At 46.0% G+C, this 26,806-nt stretch overlaps 1 protein-coding gene and 1 long non-coding RNA gene across 3 annotated transcripts in view; one reads left to right on the forward strand and one right to left on the reverse strand.

The window, feature by feature from the left end:
- The first annotated feature begins 531 nt into the window (after positions 1 to 531).
- Positions 532 to 8,329, forward strand: LOC123929053. Its single transcript, XR_006815880.1, has 2 exons — positions 532 to 5,527; positions 6,809 to 8,329. It is a non-coding gene; the product is annotated as an uncharacterized LOC123929053 (long non-coding RNA).
- The window catches only part of HLF (HLF transcription factor, PAR bZIP family member), a 55,072-nt gene continuing 35,588 nt past the window's right edge, over positions 7,323 to 26,806 (reverse strand). The window contains exons 3-4 of one of the 2 annotated variants that reach the window (XM_045984251.1): positions 14,467 to 14,687; positions 7,323 to 9,664 (exon numbers count right to left, since the gene is read on the reverse strand). In XM_045984251.1, the coding sequence (XP_045840207.1) occupies positions 9,449 to 9,664; positions 14,467 to 14,687 (437 nt within the window). In that variant the 3' untranslated portion in view covers positions 7,323 to 9,448. Of the gene's footprint in view, positions 9,668 to 14,466; positions 14,688 to 26,806 lie in introns of both variants that reach the window. The other variant, XM_045984250.1, reaches the window with a different exon arrangement.

Below are 26,806 nucleotides of genomic sequence, written 5' to 3' on the forward strand. Positions count from 1 at the left end.
TGAGTATCTCTACTCCAGCTTGCTACATGCTTTATCTTTGTTATCTTGCTTACCGCTACCAACACTGAGATGGCCTGAAACGACCCCGAGGTTCAGAAAGACGAAGTATAACGTTACCAGTTAAAAAGCGCTTCTCTACAGCGAGTGCTCGAGGAGTATTTGTTTCTAGAATAAACAGATGCCAGGGCTTGAACCCAGGCTTGATTCCGCTCCCAAACAGGTACTATTTCCAGGCCGCTTCCTTACGCCCGACTTAAAGAGGAACATGGTGACTGACCTCGAACGCCGCACGTCGCTGGTGAGCTTGATCTAGAAACACGGTATCCGAGGGACGGTCTTCTGAGACTGCCCCGGAACCCCAGCAAGGACTTTCGTGCTCCTGCTATGCTAATGACGCACGCAGACTTACGTGCGCCTGCTATGCTAATGACGCACACCGCAAAGCACTTTGGTTGATTCCAACCAAAGGAAATTTTTAAATAGCTAGCCTCTCGTGGCACCAGTGGTTGCAAGAAACAGAAGTCTGCTCAGGTTGGCCCAATAAAAGGTGTGGTGGTGGTGGTGGTGGGAGTAATTATAATGCTGGAGATCGTACTGAATCCAGGGGAGGCTGAACGATTAAACATCAAGAAAAGCAAAAATCAGAGAAATCTAAACTTTGCGGGTTTACAAAGATTTTTACTCGTTTACATGACCTCGTCCAGTGATTTATTCCGTCCCCCCAGGGCTGTTTGGAGGAGGGTTTTGCAAACCGCAGCTGGCGCAGGCATCACCTGGAGATCCTGTTCAAGTGCGGATTCTGATCCAATAAGTCTGGGGTAGGACCCAGGAGTCTATGCTTCTCGCAGGCTCCCAGGTGATGGCGATGCTGCTGAGGTATAGACCGCACTTTGAGAGCAGCAGGAACTAAGGTCACTGACTCACAAGCTGCAGTTGGAATCACCTGAGAAATTTTTTTTAACCTTGACACCTGAATTCCACCCCACACAGCAGATTCTGATACAACCGGTTCGAAGTATGACCTGAGAATTAGGATTTGGTTTTTTTTAAGCCTCCCCTCCCAGGTGGTTCAAACGAGCAACAAAGTTTGATTTGATGGAGGCGCTTCTCTGAGGGTTAGAGGTCCCTCCTGGTTTTAGGCAGCTGTGGATGGATATGGGGCTTATGAAGTACAAGCATATCAGCCACACTCCGGAGTGTATAGGGTCAATGGGCAAGAATCAGCATATCTGGAATGATAAAGGACTTGGAGTCCAAAAAGCATGAGTACAAACTCTGGCATTCCCGCTCTGCTCCAGAAATTCTGGGTTCAGAACTCTTTTTAAGCCTTAGGGTGTTTAAAAAAAAAAAATTTTAAGTGAAAGATGGAAGCTCTGATTTCTGATCCACATCCCCCTTGGGGTCTTTTGAGGCTCAGTGAGTGTCGTTCAACCAGGGGGCACAGGGGAGAATAAACTTGGAGAGCTTTCTAAGGAAGACAGGCTGGTCTTCCCCCACAGAATTCTGCAAGTCTCAGGGTGGTGCAGGCATGGGTATTTTTACAAGCTCCTCCCCACCCCGGATGATCCTTCTGTGCTTCCCTGGCTGTGAACCATTGATCAACTGACATCATGTCATGAAACTTTCGAGCTGTCCTTGACTCTTCTACCAAACCCCATGGATTCCAGCTCCCTAAATAGCTTCTGAATCTATCCATCCATCTCATCCCTAGAGCCTTACTCAGAGACTAATGGAGAAAGTTCCCTCGGCCTTCAATTCTTCCTAATTCCTTGCGATCCATCTTCCGAGTAGCTGCCAGTATCATCTTTCTAATCCAGGAACTGCTTATGTCATTCTCCTGATCAGGATAAAGTCCAAAGGCCTTAAGATGGTGTGCAAGGACGTTCATGGTCTGGCCATACCTCACTTGCCATCACTCTCCCCCCCATACGCCACACTCTGACAGTCCTGTTATTCCCCGGGGAGTTCTCCGCTCTCAGCCTCTGTGCTGCTACTTGGCATATCCCTCCCCATCTTTGACAAACTCGTGCTTTTCCTCTCCCTGCTCCACCGTCCCCTTCCCTGCAGAGCCCTCCCACACCCACCCTGCTCCCCATCAGAGGTGGAGGGAGGCTTAGGGCCACTTCTGGTTTATTAATCTTAGCGTATATTTCAAAAGATGAAGAAGTGCCCGAAGAAAGTTACTCAAAAAGTTATCATTCTGTCTCTGTGAATATATATTCATTTAGTGACAAATCAAACATCTTCATTTGAGGCCCTTCAGAAATGTAAGATATGGACGAATGACCTCAAAATACAGGTGTCAGCATTTAGCACCACTCAGTACACTGGTTAAAATAAAGGTCTGCAAAATACCAACAATATTCAAGGCAGCATAGTTGGCTTAAAATTAAAATTAAAATTCATGCTTCATGAATTTTATGTTTATAAAATCCGTCTCAGAAACACAGTTTGGCTCAAGAAGTGGCCGCACTCTCTCCCCTGTTTACTCATCCCTGCAGAACTGGAATTTCTCAAAAACATAGCAGTGGCTCTTGAATTGAGTATTTGCAGAATGAAAATGCATCCACTTAAATATGCAATATAGGGCCCAACTCTGTTGTAGCACGTACCCGAGAAACCAGATCAAGCAATATTTATTAACAACCACTATGATTATTACAAAAAGCAAGTATCCGTTGAATTCCTATGACAGTCTGAGCACGTTCTCACTTAATCCTGATAACAACCCTACAAGGAGAGGACTGTGATACCCACTTTACAGATAAACCTCAGGGTGATTTGGTGAATTGTCCATGTCACACGGATGGTGATTATTCGGTCTGAGATTCCAGTCCAGGACTACCTGCTCCCTGCTCACCCTCCCGACCACGGCAACTGCCTTCTGCCTTTGCTGAGCTCTGAACAAACAGTGGAGTGGAGTGGTGTAGAACACAAACTCTCAAATCAGGCTTTCGACCTGGGTTTGAATTCTGCTGACTTCTTTCTTGAGCCGGCTCTTCACCTGCAAAACAGGGATAATAATACCACTGATTTCATACCATAGGGATTAAATGAGATGTGGTAGGTTGAAGTAGTTTAGGACTCAGTGACTGTGAGCTTGTCCTGTTGTTTCCTGGCACTGAGCCAGGTTTGGGAGGATGAAAAGAAGCTAGAGACAGGGGCCTTTAGACCCAAGTTATCGCTGAGTCAAAGCCCAGAAAGGCAGAGGAATCTCACCACCATCTTCACTCGGGCCTTTCTTCTCTAAAGGGTCCTTTTGATTTATTAGCAAGAAGCCATCTTCTGAGTACAAAGGCAAGATTTCAATAATTCTCACCCGGTTCCTGGCTAAAGATGCCCAAAGAGACTTCTAAGCCAGTGATTTTCGAAGCGGGAACTTAATTCCTATGCTTTGAAGAGGGGGGTTGATGGTTGGAGAGTTTGTCCTATTTTAAGTGTGAACGGATGAACCATCCCACATGGGCAGCATGTGATGGGCCCTGACCATGATCATGAAAGTAAAAGGCGCCTGGGTGGCTCAATCGGTTGGTTAAGTGTCTGCCTTCACCTCAGGTCATGATCCCAGGGTCCTGGGGTCGGGTCCCACATCAGGCTCCCTGCTCAGCAGGGAGTCTGCTTCTCCCTCTTCCTTTCCCCTCTGCTCGTGCTCTCTCTCTCTCTCAAAATAAAATCTTAAAAAGAAAGAAAGAGTAGAGCTGAACCCTCACTTGTAACTGCCTGATCTAAATGGGAAGCTGCCACAGAGTGAATGGATACCGACCACCCTGTGTACAAAGCTACGATTGCTTAGGAGTGTCAGAACATGAAGCCCCATGCACGTAGCAGCCCTCATTCCCACACCTCCAGCCACCTGCTCCTTCTTCTGAACAGGGGAATTGTTTTCTGTGCTCTTTGAAGGAACAAATGGTCTAAGAGAGTGAATTGGAAAAATTCCTCCCAGCCCACAGTCCCCTCCCCGGGCTCCCAGGGCAGATCTTTGTTGAGGGCCAATGATGTGTATTATAAAGTCATCCCTGCGCCCCTCAGAGGGGGAAATTACACCTTCTTCTCACAGATGAGGAGATTCGGGTTAAAAAACGCTTAGTGCTGTGCAAGGTCATACACTTGCTAAGTGACAGATTTTTGACTCACCAAGCTCCTCACCACAGAGTCCTCTTCTCTCGTGCCCAAGATGCTGAGCTCCTTGGCCTGGGCTGCAGCCCATGCAGTGCTGGTGTTTGGAGCTTCCCAGGGGAGTGTGGTGGGCTGCAGGGCCGGCTGCCACTGCGCTGCGTCAGCCCTGCTAGAAGGCCATAGTGGGGGTTTTCATTCGTGTCACAGATTCCTTGGGGGAGTGCGGGAAGCTGTGGCTCTCCCCTTTAGAAAAATAGGTTTATATGCAAAAATTTGCATACAATTTCAGGTAATTATGGAAATTTTGAAGCTTCTGCCTGGATCCCCCAAGAGTCATGAACTCAGATTAAGGTCAAGTCTGCAAATCCTTGCTTCCAACTCCTTGGCCACACATGGGAGTTAGCTGGAAGCCCTTAAACAATTCTTTTTCTTCCTACTGACTCGGAATTGCTGGATCTGTAGTCCTGGGGTATGTTCCCAGTCAATTTGTATACATCAAACCAGTCTTTGGACTGGTTTGGGGGAAGCAGCTCTCTAAATGATGCCCATCCAATGGGCCAGAATTCATTTCTGTCACCTCTGCCTGTATAATGTTAGACAAATTGCTTAACCTCTCAAACCTTCTCTTTTCTCTTCCATAAAATGGGAATAACAATAATATATCCTACCTCAAAGAGTTGATATGGGATTAAATCAAATATGCCATGTAAGTGTTTATCATAGTGCCTGGCACAGAAGTACTGAATAAATAGTAACCCATCACTGATGACATGGTATTATTACTTATCATCGATGTAATTAATCTCTATAAATGGTCTCTTGGTGATAGGATGGGGAACAGTCTAATTTCTAGTAGACTATCAACAAAAATACATGAAAGGGAAAAAAATCAAAGTTTATTAAGCATTAATAACAGACAGATAAAGGTTTGGACTTAACAGCATAAACACCACCAATATCATGGTGTAACAATTAAACTAGACCTCATGTGAATTTTTACCTGTTTAACAGATGTGGACTTTGTGGTGTTGCCAGAAGGATAATGGTTATGGTTACTGTTACGTTTGGTAAGGTGCTCCCAAATTAAAGATGTTATGATTTGACTTAAATATTTACACACACACACTCTCTCCTCTACACATACACACACTTGGCCCACTGTAAAATGTACTGACTTCAGTTGCCAAGTCCAATTCAGTCAAGATCTAGGATAAGGCTTTGCTCATTTTTAAAGTGACATTATTAATTGTAGAGAAAAGCAGGAAGAGACCACAGCCTCTCCAGGGAGCCCCAGGAGCCTTGGCAGGAAGCTGGCACATTGGGAACAGAAGAGGTTTACCACAGACACAGTCTCCCATCACCTGCAGCTTGCTGACCCCAGGTTAAATCCCGGCCTCTGCACTCCACTTAGGTAAGCAGGCCAAGCCAGCCTGCCTTGGGATTGCCCTGATGAACTCTGCTAAAATCTGAGTTTTCCTAAAAGGAAAATTAAGGGGGAAATTAGATAAAATACCAGAAAAAAAGAAGCATAACTCTGCATATTACGGAATGCCCATTTTTTTTATTCTGGGTAGGGGGGATGGAAGAAAGGGGCTCCACCTAGAATTCTTTTTGACTCTTCCAAAATCAGATGCAAGACCTTTTAAGTGCACCTTTAGACTCTTCCAAAATCAGATGCAAGACCTTTTAAGTGCACCTTTAGAATTATTGTGTGTTCTGTGGGGATCCTAGGTGGCTCAGGCAGTTAAACATCTGCCTTTGGCTCAGGTCATGATCCCAGGGTCCTGCTTAGCAGGGAGTCTGCTTCTCCCTCTGACCCTCCTCCCTCTCATGCTCTCTCACTCACTCACTCTCTCAAATAAATAAATAAAGCCTTAAAAAAAAAAAAAAGAATTATTGTGTGTTCCCTCACAAAACCTGTAATGACTCACCGGAGGAAACTGTGGGTTACCTAGTACAGCACCCTACCCACACAGATCCCATTCACACTCTCCTGGAACCAACAGTCATTCTGCTTTGAGGGATGGCTTCACACAGGCCTGTCGCACTGGAAGATGAAAGGACCATCACAGTCTTGCCCACTGGGTGCTTTGAATGGTCAGAAGGCGGCCACTGTCTCAAAAGGAGGAAACAACCATATACAGCCCTCCCTCCCCACCCCTACAGCCTCAAGTGGCAGGAGCAGCAGGCCAGGCCAGGTTGATTAGTTTTTGCCTTCCTCTGCAAGTCTAGTCCACAGAAAGGATAGCATGACCTTGTCAGGAAGTCCTGGGCCGCTCCTTCCAAATTGTGTCTAAATGATGTTAGCATGATACGATTTGGATTCATTTTTAATGGCCAAGTAATTAATCTCTGAAAGATGCTTATGATGAAAAGGTGAAAAATGACAACAGGATTTTTAATAGCTGCAGTCTGCAGAACTCATTTGACCCTGGTTGATCCGAGTCGTTCCAGATCAGGCCATGGCTTCCCACGTCATTTAGCAGAACTGCCTTATTTACTAGTTAATTGCCCTAGACAGAAAGCAGGGAGTCCAGGAATGAGTGTTCACGTGTGTGTGGTGACAATGACCTACATAGAAGGCCTGCATACAGACTCCAAAGTTTCTTAAATTTTAAGACGAGGTAGGTTTTCTGAAACCTTTCCTGGCACACCAAAGGATGAGTTTTATTATGATCTGTTTCTTCCGCAGAGAACATTTGCGATCCTCCTTTGATATAAACCACCCAATTCCAAGAACGACCAGTGCTCAAATGTAGTTTTCTCAGCTACCATTTCATTGGGCAGTGAACTTGGATGGTCCACAGTGCATTGCTTCTCCACTTAAAGATACTGCTGGTCTGTGTTTTAGTAACGACTGCCTCTTAACTTCTGGGCTGTTGGTCTTTTTACCTATAAAAAGGTAACTTTGTGTGTCCACCTGTGTCTCTTACCAAATACCACTTACTCGGTTCTGCTAGAGAACTTGGCTGAAGGTCTTACTTATTTTACTAGTTGTATACCTGAACAAAGCATTTTGATTCTAAGGCTCTCCCACATCAGTTGTCAGCGGTGGCCTGGGACAGAATGAATACCTAGTAGGAATATCCTGCTGGTCAGGTTTCCTAAGATCAGGACACTGTTGACAGAAGCTTTGCTGCTGGACTGACCAGGAGACCACCAGGTCATTAAAGAATTAGATACTCTGGAGGCAGGAGACTAGAAAATCCCATTGATGAAAGGGTGTTTTAATCTAGCACAAATTGTTTCTTTGCAATAACAGCAGAATCTCTTGACATTACACAACTTTGTGAAACAAAAGAACAATCATCTTTGAAGTCAAAACACCTATCAAATTAGAAACCATACACTTAACACCGATATCAACCTTATATTGCATAAGACGCACGTGCCCACAGAGGAGAACAGAATTGTTTGGGGTGCTTGCAGTGATATTTCATTCCAGGAATTCATAACTTTGAAATGAACATTTTCGTGACAGATGCTTTTCCTAAAAAACACTGTATCATCCAATAAATATTTGACTAACATCCACTTTGTGCTTTTTGGGTGACGTTAACTAACTTCTTTCTGAGACCTAATAGGAAACAAGAAAGCTCCTTCCATATTTTAGAGCGAGATGCGTCACACCAAGCTTCGATACTGTCATAAAATTTTAATTTAAAGCAAAAAACATGCTGATGTATCAGTGATAGGCTTAAAATATTAAAGACTTCAAAAACCCCCAAGCGCTTCTTCTCTGTACAACATTGATGAATATATATCTTTGCTATATAATTTTAAAACATGGAATAGTTTTCCTTTTCTCTTTGCTATATATAATATATGTCTTCCAAAATACATTGTCAGTATTTATATCTGAAAAATACTGTACAAAAAAGAACTTCCTATAATTACTCTGTATAAACATTAAACAATTTAATAATCTCTCCTTTTGGTCTATAGTAAACATTTAAATTGATTGGATTAACCACAGTTTGTGACAACACCCTCCTCTTCTGAGATACACCAGTGTCTTTTACATTCATTTTTCAGAAGTCCACTTTATAAGAGCACATACGTTCAAAAAGCAAACAGAAAATAAGAAACATAAGCTCCAGAATCATTAATTTATGAAGCATTCAAAAACGACACCACTAGGAAAAAGGGTCTTACAAAACATCAACTTATTAACTTAATTAACTGATTTTTAAAAACAGCAAGATATAATTCACAAAAATATATATATTACAAAAAATGGGGAAAACTGAATCTTAAGTAATTGTTTCGAGTATCAAGAGGGATATGGAAAAAGGCAACTAGAAAAGGGGGAGGGTGGATGGATGGGGGAGGGGAGAAAACAAAACCAGACAGATCAATGTCAAAAGCTATTCCAAGATGCAATTGTTTTTGGCTCCTACACTGATAAGTTAACCCCTCGTTCTGAGACCTGGCATTTCCCTCTGCTTCCCTGTCCTGGGGATGTTCTGGGCATGCTCAAATGCATTACTGTAATTTTTGTGTTGTAAAAGACAGTGAAATTCTTAGATAGGGAACATATCCTATGCCCACTAGTAATACTCAGGCAGCATGCTCTAGCGTACAGTAGGATTATTGCTTTAGGTACAGACAGTGCAAAAACACACTCTGTGTTCTAGAATAGTATTCTTACTTATCTGGGGTTGGTAGAATTAAAAGGAAACTTAGTAGATAGCAGTAAGTAAATATGGGATCTAGTAAATCTAAACAGCACTTTAAATTTGAAGACAATTATCACCAAAACTGAAAATATGAGGAAAGCAACCTATAACTGAGAGAGACAGCTGCAGTGTAGTGCTAAGTGATTTTTGTGCACCTTATTAGCATGGTAACTTACAGATTAAACAGAAACAAGAGCTCGTAGTCTTGACAACTGAGATCTACTAGTTTACCAGGACCCTGCCTGATGAAGCCCAGCAGAGGGTCCTGGAAGTGTAGGCGGGAGTCACCTGGGAGCAACGCTGGAAGGGGGAGGAAGAGTGGGGGAGGAGGGAGGGGCAGGAGATCCCACGGGGGTGTGTGTGTGTCGGGGGTGTCTCCTCAGTCCAGTAAAAACACGGCACCTTTCTTTTTCGGAACTGAAAGACGACGAGAGGGCTACCTTAACATGGCAAGTGCAAAGGCACGCGCGCGCGCCTTGGACCACACGGGAGCACAAGCACGCGCGCGCGCACACGTACACCAGAACGTTGAGTCAGTTGTGTTTACGCCTCCGGTAAAGTGCTGATGTCAGAAAGGTTGCTTCGGGTGTGGTGCTATCGGACGGGAAACACATTGTCCATCTATTCGGAAGCCAGCCCACAAAACCGCCAGCCTACAGGGGCCCGTGCCGGGCCTCGTACTTGGCAAGTATGTTCTTGCATTTGCCCAGCTCCTTCCGCAAGTCAGCCACCTCCTGGCGCAGGGCCGAGTTCTCCTTCTCCAGGAAGGACGCCCGGATTGCAATCTGGTTCTCCTTCAGCCTCCGGGCGTCGCGGGAGCGCTTGGCTGCCATGTTGTTCTTCCTGCGCCGGGCCCAGTACTTGTCGTCCTGCTCATTAGTCACAGGGGGAAGGAAACAAGAAATTAGATTTCAGCCTGGGGGGGGGGGGGTTGTGGTGGTTCAGGGTGGTGCCCGGGCACCAAGGACCCAAGCCTCTCATCTCGTGTCTCCTTCCTGTGCGAATCTGTCTGACTGCGAGGGCTGTGTGCCCCGCTTCCCTCCCGCAGCAAGAACGCACCTGTCATGGTGCGCCCCTCCTTCCTCTCTGCCCGAATATGTGCCCAAGGAGGGGGGCTCCACAGGTTGCATGAGAGCAAGCAGCTCAACTTCACCCCCTAAACTACCTTCAGATCTCTCTGCGTTCTTTGATGAGAATGTTATTTTAAGAACCCTTTCCTTCATGGGTACTCCAATGCTTGTTGGTAGAAGTCCACAGGATACTGTTGCAAGGCGACGTGGCAATGTCTCTCAACGATTGAAATGCACAGCCACTGACAGAGCAACTCCCCTTCTAGGATCTCAGCCTCCGCCCATCTGCACGCGTGTGCACACAGACAGGGGCAGAGAATTTTTACTGTGGCATTGTTTCTAATAGAGCTGGGGGGAAACTAATCAGCAGGAGATTTAATAACTACATGATGGTGGAGTCATACAAAAGGATACTCGGCAGCTGTTAACAAATAATGATCCAGCTGAACCCAAAAGATGTTCATGATAAACCATGACGTGGGTGGAAACAAATGCAATTTGCTGATAAATATGTATGGCCTCATCCCACTTTGGTTAAAAAATCACAGTATTGTATATTCATAGAAAGAGGCCCGAAAGGATTTATACCAAGCTATTGAAAGTGGTGCCTCTACAAGGGGAACTGGAGGAGGGATGCTAAGGAGAAAGGTAGGAGCTTTCACCTTTTCTATCTTTCTGATGTATGTCTTGTTAATCAAAAACAAATTAAAAAAACAACAAGAAACCAAAAACTTCCACCTACCACTGATCAGTATGCTCATATTGGTGGCTAGCATTTAAGTAATTCACTCTAATTTCCTGTTTAACTCTTCTCTAGGACTTAATTTGCCCGGGTACTACTTAAATGTGCATCGTGCCCCTTCCCCCTCTTCACTGCTCCATCTGCCAAAAGAAAGGAAAACTTTCTGAGGAAGACTAAGAAATGTAAATCTTCTTTTAGGCCTCACCAATTCAACTATGGTGCCAGCTGGCGTGTTTTGCAACCCTTTCTCTTCAACGACTTGCAACAGCGAACCCCTCCATCCTAGCTAGGCCAATCCTTCCAGTTGCGCAGTTACAGGTCACCCAGAATAGGTGGGGTGAGGCCAGTTCTTACCCTCCCCCACGGCTACAAGGGGCAGTTGGCTTTGGGGGAGGTCACATGGGTTGGGACCGAGGCTGCAAGGAAGGGCCAAGGCCAGTGAAGAAACTTCATACCGGTCCATTACCCTGGGCAAATGCGTGCCCCGCACCGAGACAGGAAGCGCGAGAAAGTAAGCATGCGCAGGAACCTTCTGCCCGCCACTCAGCCTGGTACCGGTATCTTATTTAGAAAGCTCTCCCAGCCTTCTACGTGTTTCATAATAATATGTAACAAAGTGAAAAAGTGATCTTCCCAGTAGCTGGCACTAGCGGCCTTCTTTAAGAGAAGAGGCCGTGCTCTGAAGAATAGTTGGGTAAGCCAGCTCGGGGCAGGTGTGTCCCCGCCATTGTCGTCTGTGCTTGAGAAAAGGGGGCAGGGGACTGAAGGAAGCGGGAGAGGCCAGGCCAGCTGCATGGGGTGAGTTGGGAAGAGCAGAAAGAGAGTCAAATGCCTCCAGAGATGTAGGAGGACCTGATGGCAGCTGTTCCGTTACTTTGATGTAAGGCCCAATTCTACCCCTCCCCCCACAGTCTGGGTAAATTTATCACAGTCCATGTTCCTTAAGTGTGTGGTTTCCAAGATCATTCAAAAGAGGAGCTTAGAATGCATCAGAACCTGACCCAGGGGACCAGGAGCCCAGGAGGTAAAGGAGTGCATGAGAACGAGCCCCTGGGAGATGGCAGAGGCTGGGGGCAGGAGAAAGGGAAAGGAAGGGGGGTGTCCTGCCATGGGCCCTGGACTTAGAGGTGTGTGACTGGGTATTAAGGATCAGGGGAATCAGCAGCTGACCTCAGGATAACAACCAACTTTTCTGTCTCTTGGAGCTCTTCTCCCTTCTAAGATGTTTTTATTTCCCAGACTCACCTGTCCACACAAGCAGGGGAGCTGGGAAAGGTGTAGAATGGGGACCAGTTCAGGTGGAAGGGGAGCTGGGAGGAGGGGTGGAGCGGAGGACGCAGAAGGCAGGAATGAATGATGGATGGAGGACTGCCCTGGACCAGAAAAGCAGCTTGTCCCCCTTTGTTACCATGGAATGGATGGGGGAGGGGGAAGCAGGCTACTGAGTAGGACTGACAAATCTGGCACTACATTCCTGTCCTTTCCTCCTCTATGCCCAGGGCCATCTGGCTACCCCATTACCCCACCCAGCAAGGGCCCACCCAGTCCTGCCCCATCATCTTCCTGAAGGTCTCGTGTTCCGCACTGCCTCCCTCATGACAAGTCAATGATCCCTTTTTCTTGCCAGACTAGAAGTTCCTTGAGAGTAGGAACAATGGCAGTTCTGGCTCACCTCTCTATATCCCCAGGGCTTGGAACACACAAGCATTTGAAAAATATCTGTCAAGCAAATGAATGAACAGTTACAAGTATGAAGACATCAAAATGATTAAACAGATTCCTCAGGTAGGAATCCCAGGACCAACACTGCTTACTTCTCCCAGGAGATGCGTGCTAACCCAAGTGAATGGTTCCAGGGAGGGTTTAGGCAGCCGTGGGGAAGACCATTTACTGGCAGGGCCATTTCGCTTGACTGGCGTGCTCGTGCCATGCTGGGGGCCACAAATACCTCTCCCACCCACTCCAGCTCAGTCCTCTCTGCCAGAAGGAGAACTGCGTTACAGCTCTGCTTCTCGTTTGCACGTGAGATCACCGTCTGTGGCCCTGAAGCTTCCCTCACAACTGAAGACATCCAAGGACACTTGGCAGGAGAACTTTCCTGCCTGCTACCCACCTGCCATGGGAAAAGGTCAGGCCCGGCTGTGACAGGAGTACTATGCATAATTCCAGCACACAGTTATCCCATGGCCTCTTGGTTGCCAGGGTGACCTGGGTTATTCAGTAAGCCTGCCCTTTGCTTTGAACTTGTAAACCTGGAGACCCTGGCAAGGTCTGCCTGCAAGTCAGAGCTACTACTCAGGATCATCCTTCCAAACGCCTCTCTGTTCAAAAGCAGACCCATGCTGTATGGATCCCCGGTTGAGTTGAAGACATGAGCTTTAGGACACCCACAGGATTAGATGGCTAAGACAAAAAACATCCAGTTCAAAGGAGAGACTCAGCTGCCAGGACCTGATCACCTGGCTCTTTCTCCCCTCTTGTCATCTGACCACCAGTTCCCAGACTCATTGAGATTTCACGGTGTGTCTACTATGAACTTCACTCTTCGGATCCTTAGGGTGACAGCTACCGGTGACAGCCAACACGCTGCAGTGACATTTCTGGAAACTGGAAGACTCAGGGACCAGGCCTTCCACAAACCAGCAGTGTTCACCTCACTTCACCTCTCTCCCTGATCCATTTCCTCAACTGCAAAATGGTACTTTTGGTCTAACGAACCTCTGAGGTCCCTTTCAGCCTGACATTTGATGAGTCTGCCTCACTCAAGATAATCTCGGGTAAGTAGATAACAGCAGTGATTTCAATCTGCTGATTTCCTTTTCCCCTAGTGCTCTTTCTAGATAGCATAAACAGGTTATCTGGTCCAAACTGGTTCTAGGACCATGTCCCAAACTCCCATGTGCCCAGCCTACAAGTGACTCTCCATCCACATCACAGTTAGTTTTGAGAAATGGGGGATCAGAAGCTAGAAAATGGCTAATTATGCCTGATTTCAAGGCCTCGAATGCATACAATCTCTCTCTATTGTCCATATGATTGGAAGGAACCATAAACACAAAAAGTTCTAAGCCATGGCTAATCAAAAATGGTTCTATCTTGGGATTAGTGGACATGGCATAGTTTTGGAAAGAATCCTCTTCCTAATTATTGTTAAATGTGTCAGATTAATTTTGTTTCAAGTTGTATCAGACTTTGTGAGGTAAGTCTATTTTCCCTTCTAAATAATGCATCCTTTCAATATAGCAGCAAACACCTGGAATTAACCCTTTCTTGAGATAGTCAAGTGATCATTATTTAAGACACAGAGTAAACATTACATATAAATATGTAAGGGAACCCACAAGCTTCCTTAAGAAAATCCCACCCAAGTCATCCAAGGGTGGAGGGAGATCCTATCTCTGGTTGTTAACTCCCTAGGGTCTATAAGGCAAAGGCAGCAATTGGTTATCAATCAATTTCCCAAGGGAAGGTAACCCTTGAAGGACTTTTTGGTCCAGATGTCCTTTGCAAATAATTTCCTTTCTCTTTCCAACCCTGAAAGATTTTGGTTTGATTTTATTGGGCTTTCACAGGCTTCCCTGCAGATAGTACCAGGTTTGTTTCCTTCGTGGGTTGTAAATCATTCCAACATTTTATTGCTTCTCCTTATTTCTGTGCTATATCAAGACATGAAAGGCATATTTCAGAAGACACCCAGGGAGAAAGCAACTTGCCTAGAGTCACATGCCAAGAAATAGGATAAGAAATCACAAGTCCTTTGTTCACTGGCGTATGTGATCTTCCTGGAGGTCATGCTTTTTATCTGCCTCTTGATCCCACCCTCCATGTGCCCAAAGCCTGATGACCAGTTCCAATTTACCTTCAGATCATCGGGGATGAAGACCTTGCGTGCTTTCTTGATCATGGGCTGTGGCTTCAGTTCTTCCTCCGAGAACTTGCGTTTGCGGGGATCAAACATTTCCTGGCCAGGGATGCTGGAGAGGGCAAGGTCTGCCGGGTCTGGCTCATAACCCACCGGGACCTGGATGGTGTCAGGATCGATGGGACTTGGTGTATTGCGGTTTGCTGGCAACAGCTGACCTGGAATAAGGCAGGAGCTTTCATTCAGAAACACCACGGGAGCCCCATTAGACAACTACTTCATGAAACTCCAGGAAGAGAGGCAAGTCTTCAACTTACTAGATGACTAACTAACATTGCATATTTTATTCATTTTTGTCATGTTACTAACAACACAGCAGGCTGAATATGACTTGACTCATGTCAGATCAGGCAAAACAAAGACGCACATGCGTGTTTGCAAGCTAAATTTTTAAAAATTACATGCATTCATTCTTTCCTATGACACTTTCATGAAGCACCAACTATGTGCTTCTGATTTTTACCTTTAAGGCATTTTCCAGGTGAGTCAAGGAATCAGACCCATAAGGAGTCCATGTGAAGGGACACGAGTACAGTGAAGGGGCAAGGACAGAAGTAAGCCCAACGTGCTTCCAGTGCATGGGGGATAGTACCTAAGACAAAGGAGGCTTGGTACACTTTCTAGAGGTGACAGGTGCAGCTGAAACATGAGACAAGTAGTAACTGGCAAAAAAGGTAATCCAGGGACAGAAACCAGCCGGAGGGCAATCTTTGCAAGGGGCCACCGCAGTGTTGGGTAGCCACAGCACTGGCTCAGGGCACATGATGGAGTGATAAAGTGGAGAGAGGCACAAAGCAGGACGTGCGGTCAGGAGGGTGTGCAGTGGGGATACTAGACCAGGCCCTGAATGCCACCAAAGGATCCTGAGCTCTGAAGGGACAAGCAGAGCTTAAGTTTGGAAAGAGGGCTCCGGCAGCGTGAGGAATGTCCTGAAGGAGGCACAGCTGGAGATGGGAGCTCGGCGTCCAGACTGCTGTGATGACCCCCGCATGCAGCAGCGGGAACAGTGGGAAGAGGACAGATTCAAGAAGTATTTCACAAATTAGAAAGGACACACCGGGGAGGACCTGACTTCCACGGGAGGGTTCTGTAGGCCCAACCGCTGAAATGCACAAACGTCGTTCCCCGAATAACGGGATGTGTCCTCCTGGTGAAAGTGAACTTAGTAACAGCCCACGATGTTGACGTGGTCGGCTCTGAATCTTAACTTCTAATTGCCTCTGAATTTTACAGTTGCTCCTTTCACACCCAGAGAATAAACGAGAGGAGACAGCCTGGTGGTGTTTGGCACGCCGCTCCCCCCAACTCCTCACTGCTAATGGCTGGACAACGTGTGAAACATCCTTCAGGTTTCATTAAAACCTACCCCAGGTCGAAGCATGAAGCCTCTGGCTCCTGGTCTAGCTGAACTGTAAAACCACGCTCATCTGTTTTCTGGAAAGGCCTGGTGGGGAGCCTGCAGAATGAATGTTCAGGGTGACCTTTGAGGTCCTCACTCTGCTTTGAGCTCTCTTTGTATCCTGCTTGCCAAAGAGGAAGAGCTAGGCCCCCGAGGCATTGGCAGAGGACAGAGATTTCTCATTAGCCAAGCTGCCGCGCAGCAACGGCTTCTAGAGACTGCTGGGTTCGGTATTGGATGGTGTCAAGCTAGATTTGATCTTGTGCCTCCTGACATTGCCTCAGACAATGAGCCATATCTGAGTCAAATGGGGATTTTATTTTCCCTTTAGAAATTCTCTTTGAACTTCGTAACAAAGCTTCCCAAAGCTCTATCGCTCCTGGCACCGCTCCTCCGCCACCTCCCCTACAACCCAGGCACACGCCCAGGCATATGCACCCTCTCCTACCCTCTGAAAGTATCTCGTAATTAATATTTCCCAAACCTAATTGCTCTAAGTTACTTCAGAATTCTGTAATGATGCTGTATTACAGTGTTCTCCTTTATTGCTTTATAAACGTTAAGCTTGACACACACACACACACACACACACACACACACACACACATACACACACCCCTCCTCTACTGGACAACAGGGCCTTTCATGTTTTATCTACTTTATGCCCACCCCACTCTTTGCTGTGGTACCTACTTTAGAGGTCAGCATTTACAAAGAGTTCTCCTCATTTAACGGGGGCCCTCCGAGACCCTGGGTTCTGACATTCATTTGTAGACATTCTAACAATAACATTGCACATTCAGGCAGAACCTTTCTTGGCATTCTTTCTCTCCAGCCCTTTCCTCCATGGAAGTAGGTCACGCCTACCTGCAAAATGCAGAAAACCTAACTGGACCACAGACGAGGTCAATGGCTTCCCCAGGGTCAGATAGCAAATGGCAACAGACCCAAGCGAACCTGAGAAACACAACCAGGTCCTCTTTCTCCCCAAAGATACCCTCATGCCATCTTGTTCATCTTATTTTCTAAGGAGTGGACTCTGCTGGACTCACTTTTCTCCCCTTGATCCGAAAACGTCAACAGTGCCACTGGGTCATGGAAAGGAGGATCTTTATTTCTTTGTCCTACTTTTGTGGATTTTTAAAATTTTAATGGAAGAATTTTCAACCTAAGAATGTATCATTACATAAATTTTGTAAATTACCTAGGATATTCATTGCAAAATTCCAACAAGTGCAGAAATGGGTCAAGAGGTTCTCCTCTCCTCTGTCCCCAGTCCATCTTGCCTCTCTTCCCAGATGTGACTGCCCTTAACTGCTTGGTGTGAACCTTAGTTTTAACACATAAATGATTTAACCCAAGTAGGATTATACTACCCACATATCTTAAATTACTGTTTCAATATACCATATACAATTTCCCATGTTAGTACAGATAGAACTACTTTGTTCTTTTTAAAGGGTGAATAGTATTGAGGCACCTGGGTGGCCTTCGGCTCAGGTCATGATCTCAGAGTCCTGGAATTGAGCCCCATACTGGGCTTCCCGCTTAGTAGGGAGTCTGCCTTCTCCCTCTGTGATCTCTCTCGCTCACTCTCTCAAAAATAAATAAAAAAAAATTTTTTGAAATTTTTAAACATTTTTATTTATTTGAGAGAGAGAGAGAGCATGTGTGCACCATGTGCAAGAGAGTGACCATGAGTGGGGTAAGGGGCAGAGGGAGAAACAGACTCCCTGACAAGCCAGGAGCCACCCAGTTGCCCAATAAATAAAAATCTTTAAAAAAAAAAAAAGGGTGAGTAGTATTTACCTACTCATTCCCAACTGATGGATTTTTTTTTTATTTTTTTATTTTTTAAAGATTTTATTTATTTATTTGACAGACAGTGATCACAAGTAGGCAGAGAGGCAGGCAGAGAGAGAGGGGGAAGCAGGCTCCCTGCTGAGCAGAGAGCCCCATGTGGGGCTCGATCCCAGGACCCTGAGATCATGTCCTGAGCCGAAGGCAGAGGCTTAACCCACTGAGCCACCCAGGCGCCCCATGATGGATTTTTAGATGAGTATTTTTGTAGAAGAGATTCCTAGAAGAGGGGCTGCTCATCCAAAAGGTATGTACATTTTATCTATATATATATTTTTAAAGATTTTATTTATTTATTTGACAGGCAGAGATCACAAGTAGGCAGAGAAGCAGGCAGAGAGAGAGGAGGAAGCAGGCTCCCCGCGGAGCAGAGAGCCTGATGCGGAGCTCGTTCCCAGGACCCTGAGATCATGACCTGAGCCGAAGGCAGCGGCTTAATCCACTAAGCCACCCAGGCGCTCCTACATTTTATATTTTTAACTGTACTGCTAAACTGTCATAGCTACTTACACTTCTTGTACCAACATTTATTTTACTTATTTATTTATTTTTTATAAGATTTTATTTATTTATTTGACAGAGAGAGAGGTCACAAGTAGGCAGAGAGGCAGGCAGAGAGAGAGGAGGAAGCAGGCTCCCTGCAGAGCAGAGAGCCCAATGCGGGGCTTGATCCCAGGACCCTGAGACCATGACCCGAGCCAAAGGCAGTGGCTTAATCCACTGAGCCACCCAGGCACCCCTACATTTTATATTTTTAACTGTACTGCTAAACTGTCATAGCTACTTACACTTCTTGTACCAACATTTATTTTACTTATTTATTTATTTTTTATTTTTTGGTAAGATTTTATTTATTTATTTGACAGAGAGAGAGGTCACAAGTAGGCAGAGAGGCAGGCAGAGAGAGAGGAGGAAGCAGGCTCCCTGCAGAGCAGAGAGCCCGATGCGGGGCTCGATCCCAGGACCCTGAGATCATGACCCGAGCGGAAGGCAGCGGCTTAATCCACTGAGCCACCCAGGCGCCCCTGTACCAACATTTATGAGTGCATTTCCGCACAGTATTAATTTTTAAAATGTCAGTCTGATAGACACAAATATCACTATAATTTTAATTTGCATTTCCCTTATTACTAGTGAGACTGAACAGCTCAACTATTTTTTATTTTTTAAGATTTTATTTATTTATTTGACAGAGAGAGACACAGCAAGAGAGGGAACACAAGCAAGGGGAGTGGGAGAGGGAGAAGCAGGCTCCTCGCTGAGCAGGGAGCCCGATGTGGGGCTTGATCCCAGGGTTCCCAGAACCCTGGAATCATGACCTGAGCTGAAAGTAGACACTTAACGAAGGAGTCACCCAGGTGCCCCGAAGGTCTCAGCTATTTATTATTTATTTCTTTTGCTATGTACCACTTCTTCCTGTCTTTTGCTCCCTTTTAAATGGATTTTGTTGTATACTCATTTGTAAGAACTCTTTATAGATTGGATATAATCCTTTCATCTGATTTATCTATAGAAATTATTATCTCCCAGACTACTGTTTGTCCTAACTTTGTAGATTTTTTTCCAGTATTGGAAAGACCTTACATTGTAATGTAGTAATATCTTTAAATTTTTTTCCTTTATGGCTTCTAACTTCTTACCTTCTACCCCAAAATTATATTACATATGCAGACATATGTATACATCTCTATGTGTACATATATGTATTTATATATGTATATTACTCTACACTTTTCTCTAATACAACTATAATGGATTTGTATTTTTAGAATTGTGAATCACCTAGGATTTAGTTTTGTGTATAAGCAAGGAATTTTACTTAATGTTTTCTAAGTGTCTTAATATAATGGTATCAGTAAGGGTTGATATTTGAGCAAGGCAAGTTCTGCACCCCTTACTGTTCTTTTTAGAAAGTTTTCTTTGGTATTCTTCCTTTTTATTTTATTTATTTTTATTATTTTTTTAAAGATTTTATTTATTTATTTGACAGAGATCACAAGTAGGCAGAGAGGCAGGCAGAGAGAGGGGGAAAACAGGCTCCCTGTCGAGCAGAGAGCCCAATATGGGGCTCGATCCCAGGACCCTGAGACCATGACCTGAGCCAAAGGCAGCGGCTTAACCCACTGAGCCACCCAGGCACCCCCCCCTTTTTTTTTAAAATAAAGTTTCCTTTTAAATTTTTTTATTATTTTTTTTTTTAAAGATTTTATTTATTTGACAGACAGAGATCACAAGTAGGCAGAGGCAGGCAGAGAGAGAGGAGGGAAGCAGGCTCCCTGCTGAGCAGAGAGCCTGATGTGGGGCTCAATCCCAGGACCCTGGGATCATGACCTGAGCCGAAGGCAGAGGTTTAACCCACTGAGCCACCCAGGTGCCCCTCATTTTTTTTTTAATATCTTATTTATTTATTTGTCAGAGAGAGATAACACTCAAGCAGGGGGAATAGCAGGCAGAGGGAGAAGCAGATTCCAGGCTGAGCAAGGAGCCTGGAGTGGGACTTGATCCCAGGACCTTGGGATCATGACCTGAACTGAAGGCAGACACTTAACCGACTGAGCCACCCAGGCATCCCCGAAAAATTTTCTTTGGTATCTTATACTCTTCAAGGTGAATCCCAGAATATACCAAGTAAGTTATATTTAAAATTATTATTGAGATTTTTGTTGGGTTTTTCTTTTGAGATTTTTTTTTTCTTTTGAGATTTTTAAAAAAAAGATTTTATTTATTTATTTGACAGAGAGAGAGATCATAAGCAGGCAGAGAGGCAGGCAGAGAGAGGGGGAAGCAGGCTCCCCACTGAACAGAGAGCCCAATGCAGGGCCCGATCCCAGGACCCTGAGATCATGACCTGAGCCAAAGGCAGAGGCTCAACCCATTGAGCCACTCAGGTGCCCCTCTTTTGAGATTTTTGAATGAAGATTGCATGAAAGCTATGAGTCAATTTGGGGACAAGTGAGGTTTTCGAAATATCGAGTATACCCATAGTATAACTATCCATTTTTATTTTTTTGGTCTTTTACTTACATCTAGCAGGTAAGGCTTATAATTTTCTTCACTTTAACTATTTACATTTATTGCTAGGTCTATCTCTTAAATGTTTTATAGTAGTTGTTCCTAGTGTAAAATTTCCAGGATACTTCCTAATTGGTTATTGCTGGCATCAAGGAAACTACCGGTTTTCTTTTTTTTAAGAGTTTATTTATTTATTTGAGAGAGAGAGCATAGGAGGGGAGAAGGTCAGAGGGAGAAGCAGACTCTCCACGGAGCTGGGAGCTGGATGCGGAACTCAATCCTAGGACTCTGGGATCATGACCTGAGTCGAAGGCAGTCACCTAACCAAATGAGCTACCCAGATGTCTGAAACTACTGATTTTAAAATGCTGGGTTTATATCCAGCCAGTTTACTCTCTTATTAGTCCTAATTGCTCTAACATTGCCAACTTGGTTTTCTAAGAGAAAACTAACATGATCTTGTCTGCTCCTCTGGGACAATTGATAATTATTTGATAATTATCCTTTCCGTGTTGATAATTCCTAATTTTATAGAACCTCACTGCATGAGCTAGGCTCTGCCAGACAAGGAGGAGTAACACAAGTAAAGATTAGAGATTGCTGCTTGTCCCAGCCTTTAATGGAAAAAGTTTTTAATACTTCCTAGGAAGTGTTCAAGGATGAAGGTTTGTTTTCTAGCAACCTAACAGGTGAAGTCTGACAAATGAAGGCAGTTCCAACATATTGTACTGAGAGTTGCTTTTTTTTTTTTTTTTTTAAGTAAAAAACGGTGCATTACATTTCTTCAAATGCCTTTTTAGAATCTGTTGAGATGGTCGTGTGGTTTTCTCCTGTATTTGTTAAGTCTGAGCCCGGGGTTTCTCCAGGGCTTGCTTTGAAAGATCCACCCCATGATCTAGACTACAATTTGCAGGCACACTATTTTCTTCTTTTTAAAAACATCTTGATGAAAGTCACTTCCAAAAGGGCCAGAGAGGATTTCTGGAGGAAAGGGTGGAACAAAAGAACTTAAATCTGGAAGAAGATTAGAAATTACCTTTAAACCCAGAACAGGCCTCCACTTTTGTCACAGTTTAGCTGTGACTAAACCTCCAAATAGTGTAACCAGAGATTGGTGATTTCTTATGTGCTTTAACAAGAAGCAAGCACCTTGTGTTCAAGGAGCTGATTGGCTAGAAGTCACCAGTGAATGGGGACAGCAGCAATCTGTGTCCTGGGTCCTGATCTCTTTCCAAGTCAAGGGTTTGTTTAATTTATGGTGGCGTCAAAGTGATAATAAGTCTAGCTGTAGCAGCTAGTTCATTCTCAAGGCTAATTGCGACACCTCCAACATTTTGGTTGTGCTTCTTGTTCAGGCAGTTAAGTAAACCCAACCTTAGATCCACAGCAGTCATGTCAGGACAGGTAACACTCCAGTGTTTATCACTGACTATTTACAGCGAATAATAAAGGATGGCTGAGGAAAGAGAAAGTAATCTGGTTTGGGCTGGAGCGTTCTCTGTTAGCAATGATGGGTGAACTTGCTTGTAATTCGAAGAATGTTCCCTGAGCTTGGCCCATGGTCTCTCCTCCCCATAACAAGTTTGTGGTCCACTGACTTGTCATCACCTTCTGGACCCTGGATGACCATGAACTGATTTGAAATCGCACCATTTACCCTCTTCGCACCCACTGCTTTCAGAAGAAAACCACCATCAGGGAATCAGAGCCTATTTCGCTAAAAAACACCCCTGCTTCTGAGAAGCCTTTCCCTTACAGGGAGCCAATTAACTTAGAAGAACGTAGTAACACTAGTGAATAGAGTGCTCACGATATGTACAGGGATTAAATAAAAATCTCACAAGTAGGGGTGCCTGGGTGGCTCAGTGGGTTAAAGCCTCTGCCTTCAGCTCAGGTCATGATCTCAGGGTCCTGGGATCAAGCCCCGCATCGGGCTCTCCACTCAGCAGGGAGCCTGCTTCCTCCTCCTCTCTCTGCCTGCCTCTCTGCCTACTTGTGATCTCTGTCTGTCAAATAAATAAATAAATCTTAAAAAAAAAAAAACAACTCACATGTATCTCCGAAGGATATGGGCTTTGTGGACCCCGAGGCCAATTAGCCTGTCTGTGTTCCAATGGCAGGAACCTCTTCTCTTGTTCATCAAGCAAGTCTGCAAAAGCAGCTCCATCTTAAAGGTCAAAGGCCTCACCCTCCCCTCCACCCCTGTTTTGTTCCGTGTGGCTTTGCAGTTCCAGGCAGAGTCTGTTGCCCTGAGCCTTGAATCTAGGCTGGCACTGTGACTTGCACTGGCCAACAGAGTGTGACAGGCGTGAGAGTGTCGGCCCCGAGTCTGGACCTAAAGAGCTGCACGCTTCGGCTTCTCTCCAGCACCTGGTCACCCCCGACACACGCTCTGTCCAGCCTACTGGGGAGTGACAGGGACGTGGGCACAGGGCACAGGTCAGTCCAGGTCTGCTCCCTTGAGACATGAGCCCAGCCCTGCTCAGCAGAGACACTTGACGGACCCATAGAATTTCCAGGTAAGTAAACATGAAGCCTTCATTTGTGCATGTGACTATTTGGCAGACATAATGTTGAGAACAGAGGAGTGACCTGCAAGGCTGAGCTACTGCCCACAGGAAGCTGCTTACAGAGTAACACTAAGAGTCTAGCAGGGTTTTCGACATCCAGGGTAGCGGTTAAAGTGTGAAGGGAGTTAGACTTGGGTTGGAATTCTGATTCTGCCACCAGTATGTTATAAACTCGGGTGCTGGTGAATAAGGGATCATTAAGAAATACCCCTGTCATTTCCTAATAAGGTCCGTTTTAAGGAACAAGAACGCTTGGTGCTCCCCCCTCCCCTTTTTTGTGTTTCCCTCTCTGAGTTTCAGTTTCTTCATCTGCAAACGAAGATTACTATGCCAGCCTCATAGGGTTGTGTGAAAAATGAATGAGATAATGTATATAAAAATAAAATGCTTCACACAATGCATAGTACCTGGAAAGTACTCAATAAATGATCTAGGTATATGCACGATTACACAATATAGATACTATAATCACAGATACTTAAAAAAAATAATGAAAGACTATGGCCGCTTGCCCAAGCCCACCCAGTCTCCCCCAATTACTGCCACAGCCCCCTAAAGGCTCTTCTTCCTCCCATTCGTGTCTCTACAATGCACTCTCCACGCAGTTACCAGAAGGTATTCTAAAAATGCAGACCTATGCAGGGCACTCCCCCATACCAAAACCCTCCAAAGGCTTTCCATCGCCACATATGATAACATTCAAGACTCCCCCTCACTCAATATGCTTAGCCATGCTGGCCTTCTTTCTGCTCCTCACACACCCCAAGCAGGACCCCACCCAGGCCTTTTGTGCTCAGCCTTCTCTCCCCCTAAACCCTTCCTCCCCTGCTCCCTGTCTGCCCAGTCTTTTTGCGTCATTTAGACATCAGCTCGCGGCATCTCCTCGAGCCTATGACTTGCCCCCGCACCCCGCCTTCCTGACCACCCATCTGGTCACCTTTACCACAGTCATCTCCACCCCAAATTGTCTTTTGTGCTTGCTTGACGTGTGCTGACCGCCTCCCTCCACCCATCCGGAAGCTCCATGGGCCACGGACCCTGTCTTGTTTGCTGCCGCAGCCCTGGCTTCTATGTGGAACCTGCGTGCAGGCAGCCCTCGGTACACACCACTGAGTAACCAGAAATAAATACCCCCAGATCCTAACAAGGACTAAGTCGGGAAACAGGGACGATTGTCTCTTTTGTATTGTATTTTGCAAATTGTCTACAAGGAGCATCTTTCATTGCCAAGGTCAGAAACCAAAGCATTACTTTTTAAAGAATGGGTTCTCTTCACTTTGCACATAATACCTCCAGGAGCCCGGGTGAGAGGTGGTTGAGAGAAAAGAAGGAGAGGAAGGAGAGGAGGAGCCAGAGCAGACCAAAGAGAGACAGGAACAGGGCAGAGTTAGAACAGAGAGGAGGAGTCGGAGGAGTCAAGAAACTGAAGCAGGAAATACAGGATGAATGAAAGAAGTGGAAGAAGGGGGAGGGAGGGGGGAAGAGAGGAAACGTGGAAGGACAGAAGGGCATAAAAAGGAAGAGAAGGCAGAGAGAAAGAAAGAGGAGGGGAAAGGAAAGAGTCAGCGGAAGACTAAAATGGGGAATGTCCTTCTGGATCCCAGCTGCTGGGAATCGGACATGATGTTGACACTATTCAAGCCTCCTGAGCCTTACACGGCGGACACACGGACGTGAGGCACAAAGGAATCTCCCTCTGTGTGTGTCAGATTCAGACAGGGTTCCCAGTAAGTGCGCCCATGACTGCTGAACAGGTGCACCAAAAGGCTCACAACAAAGATGGTTTTCATCCAAGGAGCTCTTTGCCCGCGACTCCCTTCACACAGGAAGACCATCAGGAGAAATCTGGGTTAGGCTTGATGCTGAAAGCCAACTTGGTCCCTTATGTGGGACCATCAGTGCCCATGTGCCATCCCGTGGGCTGGCAGGCAGGCAGGCAGGCCCCACCCACTGGGTGATCACAGTCATACGGGTGGCTGACTGGGTGGGGCCCTTACTTCCCAGCAGGCCCCTCTGATGGGCCGCCTCATCTAGTCCTCACCATGGCTGTGTGAAGGTGGAATTATTAGTATCCTCCTTTCCCAGATGTGGAAATAAAGAAGTGGAAACAATTTAAGGCAAGCTCAGATATGCTAAATAATTTGCCAAAGGTTGCCCAACTAGTAGATGAAACAGGGACTCCCCTCCCCATTTTTCTGACTCTGAAACCCAAGTTGTTTTGTTTCTTAAAGACTTATTTTAAAGAGGGGCAGAGGAAGAGAGAATCTCAAGCAGACTCCACACTGAGCACAGAGCCTGATGCCGGGCTCAGTCTCACCATCCTGAGATCATGACCTGAGCCGAGATCAGGTGTTGGATACTCAACCTACTGAGCCACTCCTGGCACCCCTAAACCCAAGAATGCCCCAGAAGTTGAGGCCAGAGAACCTAGCCCTGCGTCAGTGGAAAGCAAGAGACTCTCACTTCCGGAGTGAGTGTCCTGCGTCGGAACCTGGGCTGGGAGCCTAACATTTCACTGAACCATCAGCCTGCCTCCTGGGGGGCGGATCGTGTCCTGCATTTTATGGATGAGGAGACCTTTGGTGAGAGGCAAACCCACCTGCATCAAGTCATGCAGCTAGAAATCTGGGGAGGGCAGGGTCGGGTGCAGCTCAGACTCAAGTCCGCCGGATCCACAGCCCATGCTCTTTCTACTCTGCTTTCCTCGCCGAGGAGCAGACAGGGGTGGGGAGACCCCCACGGGTTCCCTTCTCTCTAGCCCAGCATGGATGGGCAAGCAGCAGATGGATCCCCAAAGAGGCTGGAAGAGCCCATGGACAAGGGCCCCCAGGAAGTTGTGGGCAGCCAGCCACTTGTTTCCTCTCCCTCTGTTTCCTCTTCTCCTCCAAGTTCCCTCCTCTCCCCTCCACCACCTCCGTCCCCCTGGATGGCCAACCTGTGCTGAGGGCACGTCTGCCTTTGACAGCGCCACTGCCGGCCACAGGCTCAGGGCTCCTGTCCACGTGATGTCTTGCTCACTAGCATCTGTAACGAGCTTTGGGATAGCCAAAGACCACGCCTCACGAAGAGAAGGATGAGGATCCCTGGCAGAAAGGGTGTCTAACATACTGTTGTGTGGATAGGACGTTGGCTTCAAAGGTCGCTTCGTGGGGGAGGCGTGTTCCACCTTCAATGACCACTATGCCAGTGAGGGCTCGGTCTGGGTTTGGGCAAAGAGAGACAGCTGGAACTCCCTAGGCAAAGACAGACAGCCAGCTGGAGCTCTCTTCTGAGACTCAACTCTGGCCTTCATCCCTCTGCTTTGCCCCATCCTGTGAGACAGCGTGGTTCATCAGAAAGCTTAGACAGACTTGGACGCAACATGGCTTTGCCCCTACACAGCAACGTGGCCTGAGGCTCTCCCTGCAGCTGGCAGAGTCTTGTTCCCTCATCTGCC

The sequence above is a fragment of the Meles meles genome, chromosome 18 (genome assembly GCF_922984935.1).
Source record: "Meles meles chromosome 18, mMelMel3.1 paternal haplotype, whole genome shotgun sequence".
NCBI lineage: Eukaryota > Metazoa > Chordata > Mammalia > Carnivora > Mustelidae > Meles > Meles meles.